Source organism: Manis javanica, chromosome 3, assembly GCF_040802235.1.
Source record: "Manis javanica isolate MJ-LG chromosome 3, MJ_LKY, whole genome shotgun sequence".
Taxonomy (NCBI): Eukaryota; Metazoa; Chordata; class Mammalia; order Pholidota; family Manidae; genus Manis; species Manis javanica.
The window spans coordinates 114929127-114956763 of NC_133158.1; the positions used below are offsets into that span (position 1 = coordinate 114929127).

The window sequence follows — 27637 nt, forward strand, 5'->3', positions numbered from 1 at the left end:
CCTCACATCCAATGATCACCTATAGAAAAAACAAACTGGACAGTCTCAAACTGTCCATTGTCAAGAATGGCTATTTTTACGGGAAAACTGATGACTAATTGTGAGCTGATTTCTAAAGGTGAGAAAACTGGAGCTTTGAACACCACCTATGCGAGAAATGAACCCATGAATTTAGAAGTACATCTGTGACATTATCCAGCATAGCTAGGACTATCTTCTGGAGTAGAGATGTCCAGAGTTCTCTAGAAAGGTTTGACGTGAGGGTCCTGAAGAAGTCCACTCTGTCCCCAGTTTCACTCTCCCATTTGCCAGTGTGGTAATTCCAGCACACCCAAATCCCCTGCTTTGGGTTACAATCTGCCCTCTGCAGTCATCCTTTATGAAAAGGTAAACACACTGAAGAGGTTAGCACATTTAGCTGCTGTCAATCTCAGCCTAATCTGACAATACTTGAAAAACGTTTTTGTTTACTATTACTAGAGAGGAGGACATAAAACGAATAGGAACTGAATTTAGAATGAAATTGAATGGATAATTTTGGATCATGGTATCTGGTAGGAGACACTCATACTCCCCAGAGAACAGTGGACAAAGAGAGAGTTGTGGGGGTTATCTGGGGACAGAATTGGTGCCATAAAAAGGGAAGGGATTAGTCCTAAACAGGAAGAGATTCAGGATCTCTGCTGGCGCTGACTGCAGCACATGACCCCTTCTGTTTTCATTATTCTTAACCCTGCAATCAGATTGTAGAGAATTTCTGGCCCTGGGGTAATATCTAAATCAGTTTAATAGGTTCAAGACTCACTGCGTCTTCTGTTTAGTTACTTTATCTACCAAATTCCTAGTTCTTGCATCGCACCCAACCCCCTGCCCCATGCTTTTAAAGATAGCACAAGAAGCCATTGGCTGGTAGTGTGGTTTGTAGTGTGACGTAATAATGTCTGATACAATCCTGGGTATGGAGATGACCATGCACTTTTTCCCACCTGCTGCCAACAAGAATTCTGCTGGAAGGTATTAAAAAGTAGTTTGCTTCATTCACTGTATAATCAATCAACTGCAAGAATAAAATCACAACACCCCTTGACTTACAATAAAAGCCTTAACAACTAGCATAGGATATTGTTTTCTAAATGTGGCACCTTCAACGTATTATTTAATGATCTCTGGCTAAGGTTAAAGGTTTCAAACCTTGAAATACTTCACAATCCAGAGGGAACAATGTAGCTCTGTGGCAGTAACACAGTCCACTCTTGTTTGTCATACTCCTGACCACTGAGTAGCTTCCAGGAAATCGCTGCATCTGAGACCATGGAGCAAAGAGCCCCTTATCCCATCCCCCCACCCATCTACGCAGGAGCAAGGAGATAGGGGTGAACTCTCAAACAGCTTGTTAATCCAAGTTCCTCAAACCACCTAACCAAATGCTGTGTTCCAATATTTTTTTCTCATCAGGAAAGGAATATGAATTTGAATGTAAGCCTACGAATTTAGGGTGCTTAACATTTCTTTCAAGATCACATCCCTCTGACACATACAAAATAGCCACCCTCAGGGAAAGAGAAAACAATATTTATAGAAGATAAAATGATTTGATTTGGTTCAGATCCTCTGCTGGCTCACACAAAAGGCTACTGCTTCTTGGTCAAGCTGCCAGGGCAAATCTATGTTAGAAGAGAGAAAAATTTCCTTGGCTCAATGATGAGATCATATCAGTGAGCAATTTATTAGAGTCTGCCATTCATCACTGGAATTTGGGACAATAATAATGCATTGAAAATAAGTATTCATCTCAGGGTTTTTTTTCTCCCTCATCATAAATTCCTTCAGTTCCAATATTTCTTCAGTAAAATTTTAATAGTATTTTGCTCCTTGTTTTTTTGAAAGAGGCTCAGAAATGAGAAGGCACCAGCAGCAGCCGTCACAAACCCAATGGCACTTATTGCTCGGTTGGCCTATAAGGAAACAAGAAAATAAGAATACATCTTATCCTAAAGGCATCTCAGAGTCCTATACTCAAGTTGTAGCTTATTTCCTGAATTGAATACTCATTTTAATGTACAATGGATAAATTTAAAGTTAATGCAAAGTTAAAATTCTGTATGAAGAGGAAGAAATATATTTATAATTTTTATAATGATCACAAAGATAAATACACAAAGGTAAAATATTCCTCATATTTTATAGCTCTGGCAGTTTATAAACTAATTATTCCACAATTCCTAATAATCATCATAGAACACCTGGGAGGTAGCACTATTTCTGTTTTGCAAAACTTGAGAAGTTAAATGTGATTTTCCCAAGGTCATACCATCAGGATGTTTGGATACAGGAGTTCTGAACCATGTGTTCCCCCCCTACACAGCCCCTACCCCTTAAACACATATTGATTTGGTTGTGCTGGGTCTATACCGGAGTGAATATCTGAATATTCACACACACAGTGTGTGTGTGTATGTGTGTATTTTCTCTGACTCAAAAATGCCTGTTAGCAAAATAATTCAGTGATGTGATCTGAGCTATGTACTTAGAAGCTCTTATTTGGTAGATACAATTTCTTCTGATAAGCAAACTTCAAGAGAGTCAATACTGATGCCAACTATATTGTGAAAACTTAATTTCTCATGTAGACAAACTAAAACAAACCACTCTCAAGCTCAATTGTCCATAAAGGAGCTCAGACATTTATAGCTTTAAGATTATTAATCATCATCATCGTGAGGGATCTAATGAATATCCATGGTTTTCATGGTACTCAACTAATACTGTCTTCCACCTGCACAGGTTTGAGTACAATTTTATGACCCAAAGGCCACATTCAGATATTTCAGAGTCATCAGGTATTCTGAAAATAACAGTTGTTCTGAGATTTAAGAATCAGGCTTTCAAATAAAGCAAAACATTTTTCCTAAATGAGTCTGGGAGCCAGTCCAAATGTTGGAAAGCCTGACCAAGCTCATACTTGAGCATACCCTCTGTCTAACACACAGGTCCTGCCGCTGAGCCTCCCACCCCCACATTACTGGCACATGGTGCTATCTCCCTCGCTGCAGCTTCCCCCTGGGAACAGGCAGCAAGGACCATGACCAGGAAAGAAGCACAGACAGGAGTTTCACTCCATTACACCATCTTGTGATCTGTAGGGACAAGGCCTATAACTGGACCTCCCCTGCCCTGCTACCATCCCCAGTTGCCAGGGAGAATGGCACTGGCTAACTACTGACAAATCCTAATTTCATTCATTTTGTTGATTCTTTTATTTATACTTTTTAATTAGTTGCTACTAAGATATTTCCCATGAGAGACTCAGAATTCACTGCAGCAGAAAGCCAGTACTGAGCACATGGAAAGCAAAGAGGGGCAGAGAGACACAAGACACAGGACAAAATTCCAAAGAGGAGCAGAATCATAATCAGACAGGGATCAGGATTATAAATGAGGCCAATCCTTATATGATTGTAGGCAGATTCTGAGATCCCAAGGAAGTCTGATACAGGGAAATGTGGGAGGCAATGGAAAAATAGGAAGGTGCAATTGGTGTCTTTAAAGAGAGATGTCAAATGGCAGCAGGGTACAGTAAGGCCCTGTGAAAATGGCAGGATCCTTTGGGTAGGGTGGCCCCAGCTGGATGCAGACCTAACTCACTGGGTATCTTTCAGCCACTAGAAACACATATGTGAGATCATATCAGTGAGAGAAATACCATTAATCTAAGAGGCTTGAGAAAGGGATGAGTAACTAGACCCTAAACCAAAACCCCCTGAGATTGTAAAGGCCAGATACAATGAAAATACAGCCACTTCTGGCAGTGCATGCAGTTTCCCAAACCTCAAATTCGTGTTTCAAGTTGCATTCTAGATGGCAAAATGCCACGTAATTTGGACAGTCCCTTGCAATTATATGTGATGGTACCTGACCAGAATTTTTTAACATCCTAGGATATTGTTGAACCACCATGAACAAGAGCTTTTACTTCATGGTGCCCTTCATGCACACTTCCTCTGATTCTGCACGCTTCATCCTGTATATGGCTTTCTATCTATGGGCTGTAATCAAGGCCTCATTCTGAGGGTTTACACATGCCCAGTGAAATGTTAGCTGGACTTGGAGGACTGTGTCCAGACACAGTGTTTACAGATCACTACAGAGTTTACTAAAATAAACTCTTCCCCCAAGACTCTTAAGGCTGAGGTCAGGGTATATTGTGTATCAGCTTGTCTGGGCCTATTCAACGGTGCTTTCATTTTCCACAAAGACAGACACATTTTAATAACTTTATTATAGACCATAACAGTACAAAATGTTGATTTTAGAAGTTTTTAGAATACAGAAAAGACAAATCACAGACAGATGCAAAAGACAAATCTGATAAAGTACTGTTATCTAAAATATGCAAAGAACTCTTCAAACTCAACAATAAAAAAACAAACACACAACCCAATTAAAAAATGGTGAAAGATGTCAAGAGACACATCGTCATCTGTGACATGCAGGTGGCAAATAAGCATATAAAAAGTTGCTTAACATCACATGCATTTAGGGAATTGCAAATTAAAATGAGATACTATTATGTACCTATTAGAATGGCTAAAGTCCACAATGCTTATGATATCAAATGCTGAAGAAGAGGTGGAGCAACAAGAACTCATTCACTGTTGGTGGAAATGCAAAACAGTACAGCCACTTTGGAAGAATTTGGTGGTTTCTTACAAAATTTAACATACTCCTTCCATTCAACCCAGCAATCATGCTCCTTGGTATTTACCCAATGAACTGAAAGCTTATATCCACACAAAAATCTGCACATAAATGTTTCTAGCAGCATTATTCATAATTCCAAAAAACTTAGAATCAACTAAGATGTCCTCAATAAGTAAATGTACATCCAAACAATGGAATGTTACTTGGGGATAAAAAGAAGTGAGCTATCAAATCATGAAAAGTAAAGGAGGAATTTTAAATCCATATGGCTTAGTATGGTTTTAACTGTATGGATACTCTGAAAAAGGTAAAACCATGGAGACAGTAAAAATAAGTGGATGCCAGAATTTAAGGGAGAGGGAGGAATGAGTAGGTGGAGCAGAGAGTTTTTAGGGCTGGAAAACTCTTCTGTATCATGCTGTAATGATGGATACATGTTATTATACACTGTCAAAACCTATACAATGTATAACACACAGAGTGAATCCTAATGTAAACTATTTTAGGAGAGGAAAATTTTTTCACTTACTAATCTTGGGTTCTTAGCCAAGGCTCTGAAATAAAAACAGATTAACTTGAGAAAAACAAACAGAAGTGTATTAACATGTACATTTATTGTGTGTGTGCATATATATATATGCTTATGATACAAATGCTGAAGAAGAGGTGGAGCAACAAGAACTCATTCACTGTTGGTGGAAATGCAAAACAGTACAGCCACTTTGGAAGAATTTGGTGGTTTCTTACAAAATTTAACATACTCCTTCCATTCAACCCAGCAATCATGCTCCTTGGTATTTACCCAATGAACTGAAAGCTTATATCCACACAAAAATCTGCACATAAATGTTTCTAGCAGCATTATTCATAATTCCTAAAACTTAGAATCAACTAAGATGTCCTCAATAAGTAAAATGTACTTATTTACAATAAGTAAAATGTATTATTCCTAATAATATATATATGGGAGAAGCTCAGGAAAGAATAACTCAAAAAAGTGGCTTTTCAGGCTTATACAGCATCTTCAATATAAAACAGTAAATTTTTAAAGAAATGCAAAAATGAAAGCAGTTTTAGGCTTCTGAGGGTGACAGATCATGAGAAGGTAAGTAAATACATGAGAAACTAATGGTAGGTTAGTTTTTTATGCAGATTCCTCTGGTGCCCTCTGTACGCTGATAAGGGTCTTATGTTAACCACTGGTTGTCCCCAATGATTAACTTTTGTCCTTCCTGGCAGAGAGGGGATGAAGAACACCTTGAAAATTTATGTCCTCCTTGTAGGCAAATATGGGGAGGGCTGGGAGCTTTCCTTGTATCAGTATCCTCTAAATGGCCCTCAACTCATAGTCCCCATGACATGCATCTTGGGGTGACTCTCTGGTTTCCTTTACTATGGCTTTGGTTAATATGTCTATGTTGGCTCATCTTTTGTAACAAATATACCACAGTGACATGGGATGTTGATGGTGGGGACGGCTGTCAATGTGTGTAGTGGGCAGGGCATATACAGGAATTCTCTACATTTCCCGCTCAGTTTTGCGGTGAACCTTAAACTGCTCTAAAAAAAATTTCTATTAATTGTTTTTGAGTACAGAAAAGAACAGAGAAGAAAAAGATGGGACCATGGGCCATAACCTTTCCCCCTTTCTAATATTTTTTATGCATTTACAGTTTCATAAATAAAAATAAATACATAGTCATTCCCCAAGAAAACTGCTCTATGCTCAAGATCCCTAAGCCCTAAGAGGACCCAAAACTACTAATAGTAGGTATTATTAGTTATAATACTATTCATTATTGAGAAATAATAAAAATAACAATCTAAATGCAGTGTTTTCTATTAGATTGACAGAAATTTTATTGAAGACTACCAACAAAAATCTATAAAATGCTGAAATACTTTAATTAGAAATAATATTCATCTAAAGTATGCTGTATATTGGGATGGATAATATGTAATACAGTTTGCTAAGAGACTCAGATATCTCCTATAATCTTCAAAACAACCTCAGTTCACAGATTAGGAAACTGATCAACCTGATAAACAATGTACCCAAAGTCATTCAGCTAGTAAGTGGTGAGGATGAAGTTTTAGCTCAGGTCAGTAGAATTCCAAAGCTTAGGTGGGTTCCTAAGGCTGTCACTGTAACCGCTTCATCAGGACCTGCTAGAACAATGGTTCTACTAGTTGTTGAGAAATGTTTATTTTTTCATGGGTCTTGACTCTGAGTATGAAATGTGAGAAGATGGTGGAGTCAAAACAAGAAGACAATTCTAATTCCTTGTCATATAACCATACTTTTAAAAACTGCCTATTGAGTGCAGTGGACACTTCACTATAAAGGAGAAGGATGAACACTATTTCCTAGCTATCCCACTAATTTTCAATGCACTGGCAAGCAGAAATTTGTGTGTATGGCCTCTGTGTTCTGGCTCAGAAGCAATTTATTGTTATATGTGAGTAGAACATTCATTATGTTAATGTACTTCCTAATAAAAATGAATTTCCAATTAAATTATTTCCTAATGAAAACAAATGTGTCCTTTCATTATGTTCCATCCTCCATTTTCTCAAGCTTTCACAAGAATTATAACCTCATTCCTTAGAATACATGTTGATGTAACTGATCCACCATTTCAAGATCTAGGAGCCTTATACACTCATTCTTTTATATCAATTCAATAAATTGTTAGGTGAAAACATCAATGATGGAATTGGATTGGTGGGACGATAAGTAGGGAAAGTGCAATTGACTCAGGCACACTTTAAGCTAGGAATCTGCCATACTACAAAATACAGGTGGTAGATGACAAAATTGCAAGCTACTTTAAAAATAGTTAATGAATTAAAAATCATCTAAAAACTCAATCGATCTACTTAAAAGCACATTTCCTTGAAAATTAGCATTGCAAAGAAATGGAAAACATTTTCAAACCCACTTAGATATGTCACTCGTTAGTCCCTGTCCACTAATGGAAAAGAATCTTAGAATTACCATCTATGTTTTTAGCAAATGAACTCTCACTCAAAAAAAATTCAGCATTCTTTTCAGTATACAAGGTCACTGATTATTGGATAAGGGGAAAAAACCCAAATGACAGAGAGCAGTAAGACAGAAAGCTATGATCTTGCTGACTTCAAGTCCCTTCTAGCCCCAGATTCCTGATATCTATACTCTGGTTTTAGTTTGGTCATTAGCTGGCTGCATGACCTTGGACAACTCAGTTCCTTTCTTTATCCTTCATTGTTCTCATATTTTCTTTGTTCTTTTCATTTTGCTTGAGGCCTTATCATAGTCAGTAGTTACTATCTTTTGAATGTAAGAAACTTCTTATATATCTCCTAGAGAAAACTCACCTGCTCTGAAATTCCTTCTCCATAGCGAAGCAAAGTCACAAAATGCTCACAATTGTTCACAAATATGTCATACTCCACCTCTTGTCCAATAACATACTCTGAACGTTGCATGACTTCTTCCACAGGGAGAGGGGGGTATGCTTCATCGTATTTATTGTTTATTCTGTATGTGTCATTTCCTGCAACATCCTTCAGTAGCTGCATCTTCACCAGGGCCTTTCTGCTGAACACAGACTTGGCGCTTGTAAATGATGAGGGAATGCCATCTTCTACAAGGAAAATTCTAGTTAGCAAGATACAGTGACCCAGGCCCAGTGAAACCCTATGCCATCAAATTCCAATGCATGTTTTTGAAAGTATCAGGATGACTAAATGCAGCTCTGTCCCAGACTTATCACAAGCCAGAAACCACTTGATCTTACCATCCTTAAGCACTCATTCTGTAATTTATCCATAACACAATACCATATGAGTGAGACTATAAGAAAACTTTTTGAAAATTTGTATCTCCCCATAGAACAAATACAGTGAGAAAACTCTATCCATTCTTGAGGAATAAGTTCTCTATCAATTGGTATTATTATTGGAGATCTTGGTACACATTCCTAACATAGTACAGATAAGATCACCATCCACTTTCTCGATAAAGCAGGCTTTTCACTATCTGAACCCTTCAAAACTAACATCTCTGGGTCTCAGCATAGTGTATTATAATTAGTAGGCTCATCCTAGTGTCTAAGCTGTACTCCTTAACCTCTCCTCCACTTTTTACACTATTCTTTCAACTTAGCTTCAGTTTGGGTCCAATTTGAAACCTATATGGTACCTCAGTCCTTTAAGGGTCAGCTGCCTTCCAGGCAGGCTGAGCCCTGCTGTTGTCTTGCCAATTCCTTTGGCAAAGAAACTAAGTCCTGAAACTGATCCTAACCTAGTAGGCACTGTCCACTAGATGGGCCCCCATGCTATGCCCCATCCACCTCTTGGAGTGGCACATGCCTGCCAGCCACTCCATTTCACTGCTTCTGCTGGGAAGAATTTGCCTAGACTGCCAGGAACCTTTGCAACCTGGCCTGCCACTGTCAGTATCTGAGCCTGAACAAATGATTCTTCAGTGTTCAGCTCTAATGGAGAGGTGCCCACAGTACCTCTCCATCTGCCCAGGATGGCTATGCTTGGCCAGTGTTCAAGTGAATATGAAGGGAAGGGTCGCTAAACAACCAGCATTTAGACACTTTCTCTTTTAGTAATAATTAAAAGTAAACCTTCTTTTCTACTTCTCTTTTTTTTCTATCCTCCAAGCTACTTTTCATGGGAGCAGCATTTCCAGCTAGTATCTTACACACTGAAAGTTCCTACAGCATATATATCCTAGTTAGAATTACTAAACTTCTTTTAACTGGTCTAATGAAATCAATTTACAGAAGAGGAAATTGAAGTTTAGGGAGGTAAACTGGCTTGCAAAATATCAAAATATTCTGTAGTTAACAGAAATAGGAATTAAATTTCAGTCCACAGGATCAAAGCTCAGTGCTTTAATCTCAGAGCTTAAGACATGAAAATGGGGAAACAGTACCAAAATCTTATATTATTTTCCAGATATGAAAACTCAGAAATAATGTAGAGAGTTGTCTAAACTTAATCACTAGACTCTGCAGAAACTAACAGCTAGCAGCTCTGTATTGTAAATGTCACTTTATTTGCCATTTCCATAGCCAGTTCTCCAGAACAAGAGGCAAATATCTCAAAATATTTTAAAACTACTTCATTAAAAATTCTCATAAGTTCCCAAGACAGTAAGACTTAGGCCTATAAACACTTCTTTTTAAGGATATCTTGGAAAAAAAATACTCCTGGATGTTTGTTATTTGCATACATTTTTTTTGCTAATAAATAAATCTGATGGTTATTTTTGTACATTTACAAAACAGAAAAAAAAACAGCATATCTAAATATAAATCACCTATTATCCTGCCACCCAGAAACAACTACTATCATTATTCTGATGTACTTCTATTATGCCTTTAATTAACACATCTGTAGATGTGCATATATGTGTGCAGTCATGTAGGTATAATTTTTTTGCAAACTGGCTATCATTACATATTGTATTTTTCATCTGGAATTTTCACATAAATATCATACAAGATAATCTTTCATGTAATTAAACATGGCAGGAAATATAATTTTTAGTGGCTATTATAGTGACTGTTGCTTTGATCTATCCAGCATCCTATTCCACCACTGCCTCTTTCTTTCTGAAAAAGATTCTTTATAGGCCAACCATAATATTCCATTCTTCTGGGCATAGGACAGCCCAGCAATAGACACAAGGATCAATCAGAGCTGTTTTCCATGACTTTTCTAACTGCAATGGGCTGGGATTAGCTTTCTCTTCTGTTGGGTCACAGGAGGATGCTGATGGCTCCGAGCCCTACTTCTGAGGAAGACACAGACTGGGAGAATGAAAACAACAAATACAAAATGCCGAGGCAGACAGTCTTGACAATTATGTTCAAACCCCTATTTCCAGGTGTCTGTGAGACAAGCACCACCTCTACTCTTTCTGTAGTTTTCCTCAGTGAAGCAAGGGATTTGTCTTTTTGCTTAAAGCAATTTGAGTTTGATTCCTGCTACTTGTAACTAAGGAATTCTATCAAACACAGGTACCAAATAATTCTGTGGCTAAATCATAATTCATTTATTCCCCTATTGAACATTAAGCCATTGTCTATTTCTTAAACCATTATAAATGAGATAAAAGTGAATACACCTATACAGAAATGTTAGGTCTACATCTCTATAAATAATTCCCAAGAACAGATTCATAGAGGTACAACAAGGTCAGAGCATACAGACTCTTTCAAGACTCTTAGTACATACTGTTAAACTGTTCTCATGACTGATGCTATCAGCTTTTATTTCTATCAAAAATCTTGGATTCATTCATTATACTCGTATCAACAATGTTATCATCTTTTAAACCCTTGCTAGTGTGATAGGCATAAACCTGCCACTTTATTTTATAATTCCTAGATGACTAAAAAATTGAAACCTTTAAAATTTGGTGTTGGCTTTTGCTTTTCTTCTTCTACAAATGTTCACAATTCTTTGACCATTTGTTTGTAGGGATTTTGATATTTGCTGTTCCCTCACCCCAGAAACTCTTTCCCCCAATATTATCTGCCTGGTTTCCCTACCTCTTCCAAGTTGTTCCCCAAATGTTACTTTCTTATAAGATTTCCCTGACCACCTCGTTTGAACCTGCAGCACCCCCAACACCCAGGACTTCCTACTCTGTTTCTTTGCTTTATTTTCTCCATATCACTCCTCTTTATTCTAACATTGCTCTCTGTGTTTTCTTCATGGTCTCTTTCTCCACTAAAATATAAGCTCTACATGCAGGCAGGAATCTATGTACCCTCAGCATCTAGAACAGCATTTGCACATACTGGGTAATCTATAAACAGATGTTGAATGAATTGAAATCATTGATTTGTGTGATATATTAAAATGCTGACTCTTGTCATGTCTGTGATATTTTCCCAACTGATCTGCTTTTAAATTGGGTATTTTCTTAATCCAAAGATTTTTAGTATTATTGCTAATTGGGATTTATGATATATTCAATCACCTTTTGGTCTTAGAATCTTTCCCTAAACCTAGATCAGATAGATTTATCTAGTTTCTATTATTTATTTTTATTTTTTTAATTTTATGATTTCATTCATCCTTTTTTTTTTATGACAAGAAAACTAAATAGCTCCCGCGAGTTGCTGAAACAAACCTTACCTAGAGGTGCTATGTTGATAACATAACCATCCCCCAAGTACAATGCCCAGTGCTGATAGCCAGGACGAAGCACTTCAATCAAGTCCCCTGGCTGGGGGTTGCCAGGATGGTTCAAACTAAAGCAATCATTAAACGCCATCTGCAAGGACAGACACAAAGAAGATATAGCTGATATGGCTGCCAATAGAAAATCAGTTTAAGACTTCCATGGAAGTATAGAGATACAGTATTTACTGGGATTGTTTCTTATTAAAGACTTAGACCCACACCACTGTCCTTTCTTTTGAATGATTCGAACACTGAAATTATATATGTGTAAGGGGATGGGTGGAGAAAGACTTTGTCTGCTATTGCTTAATTTTTATAGCAATTACTTCTCATCCAGATCAGCCCTAGGACCCCTTTATTATAATAAGCATTTTATAATTCTTTCCTTAAGTCCAGAAATTCTTGGATAATATAATTTACACACATTCCAAAAATATTAATATGAAGCCCTATTTGGAATAGAAAGGGGAAGTAAGCTTATAATAATATCTGTTCTGCTATGTAAATGTTCCATCCACAACCAACTAAGTATAATAAAGTGTCTATATGCTTGCACTTACTTGGCATGAAAAAGTCAGGATTCAGAAGCAGCAGATGAAAACTCTTCCAGCCTTTCATATACCAGCATAGTAAAATCAAAGAGCAGAGGTGAATGCTAATATTCTATGCAAAAAATACTTTGTAAAACTCACTCCATCATTTAATTTAAGCAGATAATTTCCAGGTTCAGATGAGTGTCCAGCCAGACATTCAGGCATACTGTAGGATAAAGGATACAGGACATTTCTTCCTTTTACCAAACTGCTGTGCAGGTCTAGCTACTCTGGCTTTAACCCACTAAATGTCAGGAAATGCCCTTGTCATTGTGACAACGCAAAGAACCCTGCAGATTCCACCACTTCCCTCCTGCCCTGCTCACTGTCTGATTCCTTATTTACTGATTCCAGAAGCAGTGCAAAGTGGCCACCATAGAAGGGGACAACTTGGAAGGCTGGGGAGTTCATCATGTTGATGAATATGTCTGGAAATTCCAAGTTTGGGGAGCTTTTCTTCTTTTCAAATGAATACTTTTCAGAAAGAACATGTTAGTATCTGATGGTTGATTTTTATGAAAGGTTAAATCTTCTATGTATGGCACAGAAGTGTAGTGATTCAGCAAGAGGAAGTTACGCACATTCATTGATCAAAAGGAGATTTCATGCTCTATCCACGCTGAATCTCTAATTGACAACAGAGCGTTCCTCATCATCTCTCACTCTAATAAAGACATGTATGCTCAGTTACAAAATAAATCCAAGGGCCAGAAAGGGAAACTTCCAAATCAACTAAATTATAATTATAATAGCATAGGCTAAGGGCTTGGGAATACAGACTATTATTTTTCTGGCACTCTAAAAATCTTTTTTAACAACAATTACTATTGGGAGGGTGTTTTCCCAAGTATTCGTATGCCATCTGTTGAAAACTTCAATCACCACACTGTCACAGAAATGTAGCCAAATGTAAGCTGTCCATCTGTTGGAAAATAACTATTAAAACAACTTTATGGAAACCATTAAATCTAACCACCCTCTCAAATATGTTTGAGCCTTATTAATATGAAGTTCACAATTTGGCCATGTGGATACTAAAAGGAAAAACAGATAACATACTATGATATAAACAAACACATTCCCCATGAATAGGAATCAGCAAGCACACACAGCTGCCTACTAGAATTCAGACCTAGCCAAAATCACAATAACCACCATTTGAACAGACAGCAACTGGTAATGTAACATGTTTTTTTGAAATGCACTGTCTCATTTAACCTTATTTAACTTCTAAAAATCTACAAGCATTTCAGTTTATTATGTTATCCCATTTTACGGGAAAAATAATCTATAGTAGCAAATGCCAGCTTTTGGAAAATACCCATTGAAACCCTTATGTGATAAAATAGTGGGGCAAGTAACTGGGCTGGGTGCTATATACCTGAGTTCTTCCCTCAGGTCTTCTATTTACCATTTGTCCATTCTGTCAGTTTGAGCAAGTAATTCAAACTGAGTCTCAGTTTCCTCATTTTGTAGACAGGCATAGAATGTAGGGCTGACTTGTTTATCTCAAATAGCTGTTCCAAGTAATGTTTCATGAATGTGCTAAAAGCTGCTGTGTTTTATGAACTGGCAACAACTAGACAGGTGGCTGGGAACTCAGAGGCGGCTGTTTGTAAAGGTTGAGCTATTGGTTCATGGCTTATGTGTGGTTTTAGTTCTTGATCCTTTCTTTCAGCCACGATGTTATTTAAAAAAGAGAGATCAATGCTTTTTTTTTTTTAATGTAGAACATAGAAAAGGGCCAATATGTGGAAGATACATTAAGGCAATTTTTAGCTGTATATGAGGAAAGTTGTTCTTTCTTTGAAGGTAATCTGACAATGGGAATGCAGCACCTTGAGCAGACAGCAGTCTGTCACTGGGAATGCTGCAACACAGTCAGGATTGGTAACAATAAGATTTCCATGGTGGGGTCAGGGTAAGAAGGCCTTCTGTGGTCCCTTTCAGTTCTAATGTTCTGTTTCCTGAGACTTGTGTGAGATGTCATCTTCAAATCAACACCATAAAGTAGATGTAAATGTTTCTCCCACTTCAAAGATGAGGCATTTGTTCACAGCAGTTCAGGAACTCACACACCCAAAGTCACACAGAAAGGGCAGAACCCACACCTGGATCCAGATTAGCTTACCTCCCAGGTCAGGTTCCTAATCCTAACTGCTTCTCCCCATTCACACTGGTATTGCTGACATTTCTGCAGTGCCTCTTGCATGCTGCTAGACTGGTTAACAATTGTGAGCTGATGATGATGATCAACATTTTACAGATGAGGAAACTGGGACTCAGATGAGTTAAGGGTAGGGCCTAAATAAAGTCAGTAAGTCAGTAGGGCCCAGGTAGTAAGTGACAGAACTAGAATTCAGTGCCAGGTCTGTCTTCTTATTTCAGACTGCATATTGCTTCTTTATACCCCTGATTAATGTCATTAACCAAAGGAATTGCTACTAAAAACATTTCACCCTTTCCCTCTTCTCAAATGCCCATTAAACAGAGAAGCTGCACAAGCACACAGAATATATATTTCATAAAACATATAGGAAGTTTTTAAACACTCATAGGCAGAACCCGTGAGTATGAGAAGTGGAGCCTCGAGGATCCCCTCTTTTCTTGCAGAGGAGGTGTCAAGGTGGGGCTACAAGCATCTTGAAGGTGCCTGGACTCAGACCTTAGGCAAATGGCTATAACCTGTTTGGATAATTTGATATACATGAATTACATCTGCCCACTTCACTCAGGCACAAGTATGTAATATAGTGCTTCAAGAGTATGTCAGAACACAGAATCAACTAAAGGTACATTCATAAACTCCTCTATTGCAACCTGTGTGGGCCACATTTAGGTAAAAGTACTTCATTTTAACAGTTAACCTGCACAGAATTGTCTGATGAGTTTATAATGAAGAGTAGCATGAAGATAAATAAGTAGACTTTCTATAAGAAATTTCCCATTCCAACTGCCCAAACAGGCTGCCCTGTTGATAGCTCCATGTTGGTCCCTGGGGTTGCCTCCAAAGAAAGAACTGCACAGGTAAGGACAGGCTGATTAACTGCTGCTCATGTCTTACGAGGTCACCTGTGTTACAGGGCTACCAAGAGCATCTTTCCACAAACTACTCCCAAGAATGCTGTTGGAAGTCTGAAACACTATTGTGGGCTACTGTAGTCCAACAATCTTCCCATCTAATTTGTACCCTTTCCCACTCCAGCTGCATTTTTCATCTGTAGTCCTGCCTCCCTAGGATGGTTCCATGAAGCCCTGGGCTCCCAGACTGGCTAATTCATAGACCTCAGTGCTGCAAGAAACTCTACAGCTGAGGATTCCACCCCTCTGCCGGATGACCCATCCTCTGCCACTGTGCTGTCATTCTCTGCACAGAATCCCTCCAAGGTTCCTCAGCACTGACCCCCCACCCTGCCCCCTCTATGATCTTGGCCTCCTTATTCATCCCTGCATTCTAGGAAAACCATACTATTCACCATTCCTCACACTCATCTGGAGTTTTGTTGCTAACACTGAACCTTCTGCCGGGGATGTGCTGCCCATTTCCAAGTGCCCCACTCTTAAAGACCCAGGTCAGCTGCCACCTCCTCCCCAAGGTCCTCCAGTCAGCCAGAAATGACGTCTCCTTCAGAGTTTACACAGTGCGCGGTAACTAATGCCTATTGTGTTTCCTACACCTGAGTTGTTACTGGTGTCTAGGAAATAATCTCTTTTGCTCTATGTGGAGGACTGGTTCTTGTTTATCTTTTCTTTCAGTTGCTAGCAGAGCGTCTGGCCCAAAAAAACTGCCCAGCCCATATTTAGAGAATGAAGGAACGAGAAGCCTACACCCAGGGAGGACAGACGGACTGGGTTCTTTCAGCACATAAACTCTATTAAACAGTCCTGAATGCCTAAATAATAGCACCATCCATATTCCCCAAATCTAATGTTTTACAATAATAATTACTTGCAAACAAGACCAGGTTTCTAGTCCTGCCTCTGCCATTAGCAGCTGTGAGACTTGGGGAAATGAGTCTCTCCCTGTGAACTCACGAATGCCCCCTCCCCACCCCGTCCCCGTATGTTAAAAAGAGGGTATGAGTTAGATTAACTGATCCTTAGAGCTTCCGTTTTGACAGTTGGTTCAAGCAATGTTGTCTGGGGGCCTAGTTGTCCTCCCTCCTTATCCCCAGCACACCTCACGCTTAAGCTCAGGCCATCTTCCCCCACCGGTGGCAGACGCGAGGGTCCCGAGGTCGCTCTGGCCTGGCAGCTGCCGCCCCTCCTCCAGCGGCGGCGGGCCGACTCCCCCTGCCCGCCGGGAGGTCACGGCCAACGCCGCACCGCGGCGCGCACGCCGGCGCCCCGGCGCTGCCGCGCATGCTCGCGTTGCCGCCCCCGCCCCGCGCTGGGCCCCGCGCTGGGCCCCGCGCCCCTAGGGGTCCGCGGCCACCTCCGCGTGACTCCACCGTTCCGCCGCGCTCACACGCCGCAGCCCTCAGCCGGAGCCCCTCTGCACTCGCGCGCAGCACGGCACGGTACCTGGCCCATCACACTCCTCCCAGCCCCCGCGTCAAACTTTACGGTACCCAGGGCTGTGCCAGGGCGCTGCGGTTCGGAAGTTAACTCGTCTTGTTGAGCCCAGAAACGATCGTGTACACTCGTGCTCACACACCCTCTCGAAGTACATCCTCTTCGAGCGCTACAAAAATTCCTTTACAGTGGGAAGTTCCTAGCCCGGGGCCCGGGAAAGCATCTCGGCCTGATACAGGGGAGGTGGGAGTTAGGAGGGGCCTTAGAAAAAGCTCTCTCCTTCCCACCACCCACACCTCTCTACACCTCATGTGCTTGTGACCCCTTCCAGCCTTCAGAGTGCGAAGTGGGGAGAAAGGCAATAAGGAGAAAGGAAGGGTGACCAGCGCCTAGACCTCCAGGTACTGGTTTCCCCCAGTGGGAAATTTACTCGTCCCCGGATGGAAGGGGCCCTCCGGTAAAGACAATGCTCCCTCGGGCAGCCCATTCCCTCTTCCCTAACCCTGCCCTGCCCTGCCCCTGACAGAGGTCTGGTTCTGCTTAGAGGAGCAGAGCAAGTCCCTTACTCAGCGTGACTTGGGTGCATGTGACAGAGCAGGGCTTAGCTGACCTGCTTTCAGGCCCGATAGGCCAGCAGAGGCCTCCAGGAATACAGCCATGGGCGTTTAAAAATAAAGCTGGGCGTTAAGAGTATCCGTTTTCTCATTGCTAAAAAAGGAAGGCCAGGAGTACTAACCAGCGAAGGAAGCTGGATTGGCAGACTGCTGGCCAAGCGCCCTTTTTTGAGCACCGCACAGGACTTCTCTTGAACACGTCATAACCTAGATTTTTACTCTGATGTAAATGGAATCTCAGCTAAAAGAAAGGAATTTTTCCTACCAATTCAAAGGTTGAAATAGCTTGAGAATTCTGTGTGTTTTGTCAAAATGCACTAAGGACTCAAGAGATGCAGCCGCCTTTGTGAAGGAATCAGAATCTGTTTTGAAGGTTAAGGGTGAATCGGCCTGGGCTGAAATTGTGGGTCTGGCTTTGGCAACTTTGGAAATATAGAGTACACAGAAAGATATTAAAGCATGAGGGATCTAGCTGTAATTACTGTCAAAGTGGGAACTAGGACAGTTAGATTATAGCTCAGTTTTTTCATGTGTTAATATTTGTCTTACATGTTCCCTATTTAATATATTTTTAGAGTTATAAATTGAATCAGATATTCCTTTCAATACCCATTTAATGTCTGAAAGAGCAAGCCATAAACATACATTTGCTTTATGTTCCCCAACTATTTCAATTGAGTCATAACTGAAGTGGTTCATGATTTCATACAGGAGAGTTACTGTGAGCATTTTTATAAAGCCATCCTGTTTATGAGCTAAATTTATTATGTTTGCCAGGTTAATCTGTTTTCTCTAATCGGACACTTAATCATCCAATCTCCTCCCTGCATGTGAACCAAGGAGGGTTTCTCAGTCAGGGCAAAATAATAAATTACCTTTTCATTTGGGGTGGGGGATGGGGGCAGTGATATCTGTGATTAAATGCATCATAATAGAATTAAAGTGAAATAAATCTTATAATTTTACTTCCAGATCCCTGCCAGATATAGATAAAGTACATTTGGTTAAGAGTAAATTCAGTTTGATGCCTGAATGGATTTGTAGAAGAAACAGAGAAAGGTTTGTAGTTCAAGAGAATTCTGAGTTCTCACTTCCTTTCTCCCTTCCTTTCTGTAGAGTAGAAAGCTAGTTCATCACTCAGTGGTACTCTACGGATGAGCAGAGCAGAATTAAAATTTCCACTCAGAAAGAATGAGGAAATAGCAGTAAAAACCAGTTTGTCTGAATCTAGAGCTGGGGATCTGCAGGGCTGCATGTGGTGTGTGATGGGAACAGGTGAGAGATTTCATCCAAATAACCAGTTCCCATTATTTTGGCTATTGTATTAAGTGGAGCATCATGGGTGGTACTGTTGGTTGCTGCCTAATTGATTGAAAGGGTTGAAGCATATTGAAATAACCATAATGGAGATGATTTATCATATTTGTTGTTAAATGAATAAAGTCCACATTCCAGTAAAAGCCCTATAAAGTAGCAAGTCATTAGTTGCCTTTTAACATACAGAGACTAAAACCAATCGGCAGGTAATGTCAGACAGAGTCCTCAAGACCACCCTATTTTTTTGCACATATTTTGTAAAGAGCAAAGCACTTTCACATCCTTTCACTTATTTGATCCTCACAAAAAACTCATGTCTACTCAGGTTCTGGCAGTTTCTCTGAGGCCTGAGCTGGGGGGTGCTTCACTCAGGGTCTGCAGGGGTAGGATGAGAGCAGGCCTCTCAGTGGAAAGTTCTTCTTCTACCCAGACTCTCTCTTTCACTAGACAATAAAAGCAAAGTCTTTCTTTTAGATGAAAAATCTGCATGAATGAAAGATCTGTACAAATACAAGGTGAATGAGACCTAGTACAAATATGGTCTTATAAAGATCTTGTGGCCTTAACTGAGTGTTTGCTGAGATGATAAAAGAGGTTGTTGGCTACAAGAGCATAGTGAGATGAAGACAGTCGTTCAAAACTTCTAACCCAATCCCCTAAATACATGCTGTTAAAGAAAACTTTCTTCTTGACTGAAACAGTCAGGCAATATTTCTGTTCAGATTGGATTTTTTAAAAATTGCTCCATCTTCTCCTTCAATCTGCTTTGTATACCCTTGGTCAATATGACTGGAACTAGAAATCTGTTTCCTACAGAGTCCTCATGTAGTACACATCCAGGCTAAGATCTGTCTGTGACTGCTGCTTCCCATGGTTATGTGCGTTTGCAATTACTAAGCTTGGTAAATTCAGCTGAACCATGTCTCTGGAACAGCTGAGGGTATGGGTGGAGAAAAGAACAATTTAATGGAACCCAGCTCAGAGGCACAGAAACCTATCATCATGTGGCAAGGAAGAAAGGAAAGGAGTATGCCTTCTGTGGAAGAAGTCCCTTGCACTCTGCCCAGGAAAAAGACAATGAATAGCCCTGGACAGTGAGTTGGACTCTTGGGTTCTAATCCACATTCTGCCACTTGCTAATTGTGTGACATGGACGCATTCCTTAAACCTTTTAAGCCTCAGTTATATATGTATGAAATGGGAGAAATAATAACATAGCTGCCATCTTCACAGATTTCTACAAAGGTCTTTTAAATATACAGAAAGCTTAATGTGTATAAGAGAATAAATTCAAAGTATGATTGGATGATAGATATACCAGAGTATCCTCGGAAATACACCTAAATATTACTATATTCAGGAAGAGAAATGGCTAACTATCTATATAATATTCCTATTCTGCTTTCCCTATTTGCCTTTTTCTATTTTAAATTCAGAGCAAGTTGTCTTATTTATTAATTACGTAACATTTACATAGTATAAATACCTGACAGAAGTGATACTGACAATGTAGTTAAGCCTTTATTGTCTTTTATTAGCCTAATAAATAAAAGTACATCACTTAAGAAGAGGCCACAAATATAAATGATTTCAGGGACTTTGCCCTAAGGGGAAGTTATACAGTGCATTTGGGAAAAGGCAATACTGACTTGGCTCTCTATAAAACGCTAAATTTCTGCACAAAATCTTACAGCAAAAGTGTTTACAGGGCTCTTGGTGACAAGAAAAGTGATAGTAAATGTGTCTGAGCACTAAAATTCCTGTATCCATGGAAACCTGTGAAGTTCTGTAAGCACACGCGCAATGTAGCCGACGTATTTATTGAAAGGCTGAGGCAGTGATCGGTGGGTTATATGCTGTGAAAAGCTGACAGATTGCTGGGAGCTGCTCAGTACAGGCATGGATGTTTCCTTCTGCTAAATATAATTACAAAGAAATTCAGAAATATCAAGCATTATGGAGAAAAAAGTTTACATGTTTATATGTACTTACATCTCTCAGAATACAGTGTCTTTAAGTCAGATTTTTAACCAGAAAAGGCTTGAAAACCATCAGTTTCAGGTCCCTGCTCCACAACATTGTTAACTACATTCAGAACTCTTTAGATTTTTCCATATCTGCAGATCCAGATATTTCTTGAATGTTCGGAGAAAATGCCACAAGTTTCTATGAAACTGATTATTCCTGGAAATTTAAATGTGTGTAATGGCTTTAAAAGCAAAGAACATATAATATTGGAGGGAAAAATCACCTTAGTTATATGAAGTGTGTATATAACCAAGGACCAACATTTTAATAAAACAAAGAAGTAACATTATACATGGAGGCATATTCACACTGTGCTCTATTTTTAAAACATACAGCATTAAACACCTCAAATTTAAACATTTAAAACCTCAAGACTGATGGTTGTTATTATCCCTATTTTCCCTTCCTTTGCCAAGTCCTGGATTCTTTCTCAAATATTATTCTAGATTTTAATGGCTTAGAAATGGTCTGTGTTTTGGTTGAAACACATTGAAACACATTGAAATAGGGAAAATTATCAAGTTTTAAAAAATACTTTGTGTTTTGTACTCACAGAAGTTTTCTCTTTAAAAATATTTTCATGTTGGGGCAGAGCCAAGATGGTGGTGTGAATAGGACAGTGGGAATCTCCTCCCAAAAACATATATATTTTTGAAAATACAACAAATACAACTAATTCTAAAAGAGAGACCAGAAGATATAGGATAACAGCCAGACTACATCCACGCCTGCGAGAACCCAGTGTCTGGTGAAAGGGGTAAGATACAAGCCCTGGCCCGATGGGACCCGAGCGCCCCTCACCCCAGCTCCCAGCGGGAGGAGAGGAGTCAGAGCGGGGAGGGAGAGGGAGCCCAGGACTGCTAAACACCCAGCCCCAGCCATCCGCACCAGAGCGCAGACACAGTGCATGCGTGGAGTGCTGGAAACTAGGGAAACAGGACAGCAAGACCTTTGAGCGGGTCCCGAAGCTGATGTCCCTGTGACAAAGAAAAGCGAGTGCTTTTTGAAAGTCTTAAAGGGACAGGGATGCCACAGCTGGACGGAGGCATCGTGGGTCACAGTCCAGCAGCTGGAAATTCCAGGGAACTCCAGGTGCACTAACCCCCTGGCCAACAGCTCTGAGACCCCTCACGGAGGTAAACAGCCAAACAGCCCCCCGTCCATTACCCCTCTGGGCCCCGCCATAGCAGATCAGCAGCCTGAGGCTGGCCACGTGCACAGCAAGGGAGCTTCCTCCATACCAGCCGGGCAAGATATGGAGACCCAGTCTACACGAATTGCCCAACACAAGCCACTAGGGGTCACAGTTGTCCCAGTAAAGAAAGGCCAGGAGCCAAGTGGAAAGAGACTTGACTCTCCCAGCTGACAGAAAGTCAATAGCTCACCATTGCACCTTTCAACATGAAAAGGCAAAAAAATCTGATCCAGACAAGACTAACCCAGACAGCTTCGATATCTGCTACATCTTCTCCTGAGAAGGAACCTGGGGAGATAGATTTAGCCAATCTTCCTGAAAAAGAATTCAAAACAAAACTCATAACCATGCTGATGGACTTGCAGAGAAATATGCAAGAACTAAGGAGGGAGAATACAGAAATAAAACAAGCTCTGGAAGGACTTCAAAACAGAATGGATGAGATGCAAGAGACCATTAATGGACTAGAAAACAGAGAACAGAAATGCAGAGAAGCTGATGCAGAGAGAGATAAAAGGATCTCCAGGAATGAAAGAATTTTAAGAGAGCTGAGTGACCAATCGAAACGGAACAATATCCACATTATAGGGGTACCAGAAGAAGAAGAGAGAGAAAAAGGGATAGAAAGTGTCTTTGAAGAAGTAATTGCTGAAAACTTCCCCAAACTAGGGGAGGAAATGGCCTCTCAGATCACAGAGGTACACAGAACTCCCATGACAAGGGATCCAAGGAGGGCAACACCAAGACACATAATAATTAAAATGGCAAAGATCAAAGACAAGGACAAAGTATTAAAGGCAGCCAGAGAGAAAAAAAAGGTCACCTACAAAGGAAAACCCATCAGGCTATTATCAGACTTCTCAACAGAAACCCTACAGGCCAGAAGAGAATGGCATGATATACTTAATGCAATGAAACAGAAGGGCCTCGAACCAAGATTACTGTATCCAGCACGATTATCATTTAAATATGAAGGAGGGATTAAACAATTCCCAGACAAGCAAAAGTTGAGGGAATTTGCATCCCACAAAACACCTCTACAGGGCATCTTACATGGACTGCTCTAGATGGGAGCATTCCTAAAAAGAGCACAGAACAAAACACCCAACCTATGAAGAAGGGAGGAGGAGGAATAAAAAGGGAGAGAAATAAAGAATCATCAGACCGTGTTTATAATAGCTCAATAAGCGAGTTAAGTTAGACAGTAAGATAGTAAAGAAGCTAACCTTGAACCTTTGGTAACCACAAACTTAAAGCCTGCAATGGCAATAAGCACATACCTTTCAATAATCACCCTAAATGTAAATGGACTTAATGTACCAATCAAAAGACACAGAGTAATAGAATGGATAAAAAAGCAAGACCCATCCATATGCTGCTTACAAGAGACTCACCTCAAACCCAAAGACATGCACAGAGTTAAAGTCTAGGGATGGAAAAAGATATTTCATGCAAACAACAGAGAGAAGAAAGCAGGGGTTGCAATACTAGTATCAGACAAAATAGACTTCAAAATAAAGAAAGTAACAGAAGATAAAGAAGCACATTACATAATGATAAAGGGCTCCGTCTAACAAGAGGATATAACCATTATAAATATATATGCACCCAATACAGGAGCACCAACATATGTGAAACAACTACTAACAGAATTAAAGGAGGAAATAGAATACAATGTATTCATTCTGGGAGACTTCAAAACACCACTCACTCCAAAGGACAGATCCACCAGACAGAAAATAAGTAAGGACACACAGGCACTAAACAACACACTAGAAGAGATGGACCTAATAGACATCTACAGAACTCTACATCCAAAAGTAACAGGATACACATTCTTCTCAAGTGCACATGGAACATTCTCCAGAATAGACCACATACTAGGCCACAAAAAGAGCCTCAGTAAATTCCAAAACATTGAAATCCTACCAACCAACTTTTCAGACCAAAAAGGCATAAAACTAGAAATAAACTGTACAAAGAAAGCAAAAAGGCTCACAAACACATGGAGGCTTAACAACATGCTCCTAAATAATCAATGGATCAATGACCAAGTCAAAATGGAGATCCAGCAATATATGGAAACAAATGACAGCAACAACACAAAGCCCCAACTACTGTGGGACACAGCAAAAGCAGTCTTAAGAGGAAAGTATATAGCAATCCAGGCATATTTAAAGAAGGAAGAACAATCCCAAATGAATGGTCTAATGTCACAATTATCAAAATTGGAAAAAGAAGAACAAATGAGGCCTAAGGTCAGCAGAAGGAGGGACATAATAAAGATCAGAGAAGAAATAAATAAAATTGAGAAGAATAAAACAATAGAAAAAAATCAATGAAACCAAGAGCTGGTTCTTCAAGAAAATAAACAAAATAGATAAGCCTCTAGCCAGACTTATTAAGAAGAAAAGAGAGTCAACACAAATCAACAAAATCAGAAATGAAAAAGGAAAAATCATGACCGACCCCACAGAAATACAAAGAATTATTGGAGAGTACTATGAAAACCTATATGCTAACAAGCTGGGAAACCTAGGAGAAATGGACAACTTCCTAGAAAAATACAACCTTCCAGAGATTGACCCAGAAAGAAACAGAAAATCTAAACAGACCAATTATGAGCAATGAAATTGAAGTGGTAATCAAAAAACTACCAAAGAAGAAAACCCCCCGGCCAGATGGATTTACCTCAGAATTTTATCAGAAATACAGAGAATACATATACCCATTCTCCTTAAAGTTTTCCATAAAATAGAAGAGGAGGGAGTACTCCCAAACTCATTCTATGAAGCCAACATCACCCTAATACCAAAACCAGGCAAGGACCCCACCAAAAAAGAAAATTACAGACCAATATCCCTGATGAATGTAGATGCAAAAATACTCAAAAAAATATTAGCAAACCGAATTCAAAAATACATCAAAAGGGTGGGTGCGGAGCCAGGATGGTGGCGTGAGTAGAGCAGTGGAAATCTCCTCCCAAAAACACATAGAGCTATGAAAATATAACAAAGACAACTCTTCCTAAAATAGAGACCAGAGGACACAGGACAACATCCAGACCACATCCACACCTGCAAGAACCCAGCACCTTGCAAAGGGGGAGAGGAAGGCCACAAACCAACAAGAAGGGAAGCTCTTCCAGCAGACACTCGTACCAGCTCTGCAAACTATCTCTATCACCATGAAAAGGCAAAACAACAGGTAGACAAAGATCACAGAGACAACACCTGAGAAGGAGACAGACCTAACCAGTCCTCCTGAAAAAGAATTCAAAATAAAAATCATGAACATGCTGACAGAGATGCAGAGAAAAATACAAGAGCAATGGGATGAGATGCAGAGAAAAATGCAAGAGCAATGGGATGAAGTCCGGAGGGAGATCACAGATGTCAGGAAGGCGATCACAGAAGTGAAACAATCCCTAGAAGGATTTATAAGCAGAATGGATAAGATGCAAGAGGCCATTGAAGGAATAGAAGCCAGAGAACAGGCACGTATAGAAGCTGACATAGAGAGAGATAAATGGATCTCCAGGAATGAAACAACACTAAGAGAACTATGTGACCAATCCAGAAGGAATAATATTCGTATTATAGGGGTACCAGAAGAAGAAGAAAGAGGAAAAGGGATAGAAAGTCTCTTTGAAGAAATAATTGCTGAAAATTTCCCCAAACTGGGGGAGGAAATAATCGAACAGACCATGGAATTACACAGAACCCCCAACAGAAAGGATCCAAGGAGGACAACACCAAGACACATAGTAATTAAAATGGCAAGGATCAAGGACAAGGAAAGAGTTTTAAAGGCAGCTAGAGAGAAAAAGGTCACCTAGAATGGAAAACCCATCAGGCTAACATCAGACTTCTCGACAGAAACCCTACAGGCCAGAAAAGAATGGCATGATATACTTAACGCAATGAAACAGAAGGGCCTTGAACCAAGGATACTGTATCCAGCACGACTATCATTTAAATATGATGTCAGGATTAAACAATTCCCAGACAAGCAAAAGCTGAGGGAATTTGCTTCCCACAAACCACCTCTACAGGGCATCCTACAGGGACTGCTCTAGATGGGAGCACCCCTAAAAAGAGCACAGAACAAAACACACAACATATGAAGAATGGAGGAGGAGGAATAAGAAGGGAGAGAAGAAAAGAATCTCTAGACAGTGTATATAACAGCTCACTAAGAGAGCTAAGTTAGGCAGTAAGATACTAAAGAAGCTAACCTTGAACCTTTGGTAACCACGAATCTAAAGCCTGCAATGGCAATAAGTACATATCTCTCAATAGTCACCCTAAATGTAAATGGACTTAATGCACCAATCAAAAGACACAGAGTAATAGAATGGATAAAAAAGCAAGACCCATCTATATGCTGCTTACAAGATACCCACCTTAAAGCCAAAGACAAGCATAGACTAAAAGTCAAGGGATGGAAAAACATATTTCAGGCAAACAACAGTGAGAAGAAAGCAGGGGTTGCAATACTATTATCAGACAAAATAGACTTCAAAACAAAGAAAGTAACAAGAGATAAAGAAGGACACTACATGATGATAAAGGGCTCAGTACAACAAGAGGATATAACCATTCTAAATATATATGCACCCAATACAGGAGCACCAGCATATGTGAAGCAAATACTAACAGAACTAAAGGGAAATAGACTGCAATGCATTCATTTTAGGAGACTTCAACACACCACTCACCCCGAAGGATAGATCCACCGGGCAGAAAATAAGTAAGGACACACAGGCACTGAACAACACACTAGAACAGATGGACCTAATAGACATCTATAGAACTCTACATCCAAAAGCAACAGGATATACATTCTTCTCAAGTGCACATGGAACATTCTCCAGAATAGACCACATACTAGGTCACAAACAGAGCCTCAGTAAATTCAAAAACATTGAAATTCTACCAACCAATTTTTCAGACCACAAAGGTATAAAACTAGAAATAAATTGTACAAAGAAAACAAAAAGGCTCACAAACATATGGAGGCTTAATAACATGCTCCTAAATAGTCAATGGATCAATTACCAAATTAAAATGGAGATTTAGCAATATATGGAAACAAATGACAACAACAACACAAAGCCCCAACTTCTGTGGGATGCAGCGAAAGCAGTCTTAAGAGGAAAGTATATAGCAATCCAGACATATTTAAAGAAGGAAGAACAAACCCAAATGAATAGTCTAACATCACAATTATCGAAACTGGAAAAAGAAGAACAAATGAGGCCTAAATTCAGCAGAAGGAGGGACATAATAAAATCAGAGAAGAAATAAACAAAATTGAGAAGAATAAAACAATAGCAAAAAATCAACGAAACCAAGAGCTGGTTCTTTGAGAAAATAAACAATATAGATAAGCCTCTAGCGAAACTTATTAAGAGAAAAAGAGAATCAACACAAATCAACATAATCAGAAATGAGAATGGAAAAATCATGACAGAC

At 39.7% G+C, this 27637-nt stretch overlaps 1 protein-coding gene across 3 annotated transcripts; it reads right to left on the reverse strand.

The window, feature by feature from the left end:
* Positions 1-1702: 1702 nt before the first annotated feature.
* PLAAT1 (phospholipase A and acyltransferase 1) lies at positions 1703-16857 on the reverse strand. 3 transcript variants are annotated; one of them, XM_037024237.2, is made up of 5 exons: positions 16672-16829; positions 12459-12657; positions 11851-11989; positions 8062-8330; positions 1703-1955 (listed from the first exon to the last, which is right to left on the reverse strand). In XM_037024237.2, the coding sequence occupies exons 3-5, from the start codon at positions 11987-11989 to the stop codon at positions 1827-1829; spliced, it is 537 nt and encodes a 178-aa protein (XP_036880132.2). In that variant the 5' UTR covers positions 12459-12657; positions 16672-16829; the 3' UTR covers positions 1703-1826. The 3 variants fall into 3 exon arrangements, with proteins under 3 accessions (XP_036880132.2, XP_036880133.2, XP_036880135.2); XM_037024238.2 differs by having other exon boundaries at positions 12459-12509; positions 16672-16820; XM_037024240.2 differs by lacking the exon at positions 12459-12657 and having other exon boundaries at positions 16672-16857.
* Positions 16858-27637: the final 10780 nt, after the last annotated feature.

Excerpts from the sequence above, each read along its gene's own strand:
- PLAAT1 (XM_037024240.2), bottom strand. The coding sequence starts at position 11,989 with ATGGCGTTTAATGATTGCTTTAGTTTGAACCATCCTGGCAACCCCCAG. Across the intron at positions 8,331-11,850 it reads TATCAACATAGCACCTCTAG|AAGATGGCATTCCCTCATCA; the intron begins GTAAGGTTTGTT and ends TTTTCCTTGTAG. Across the intron at positions 1,956-8,061 it reads GAGAAGGAATTTCAGAGCAG|GCCAACCGAGCAATAAGTGC; the intron begins GTGAGTTTTCTC and ends GTTTCCTTATAG.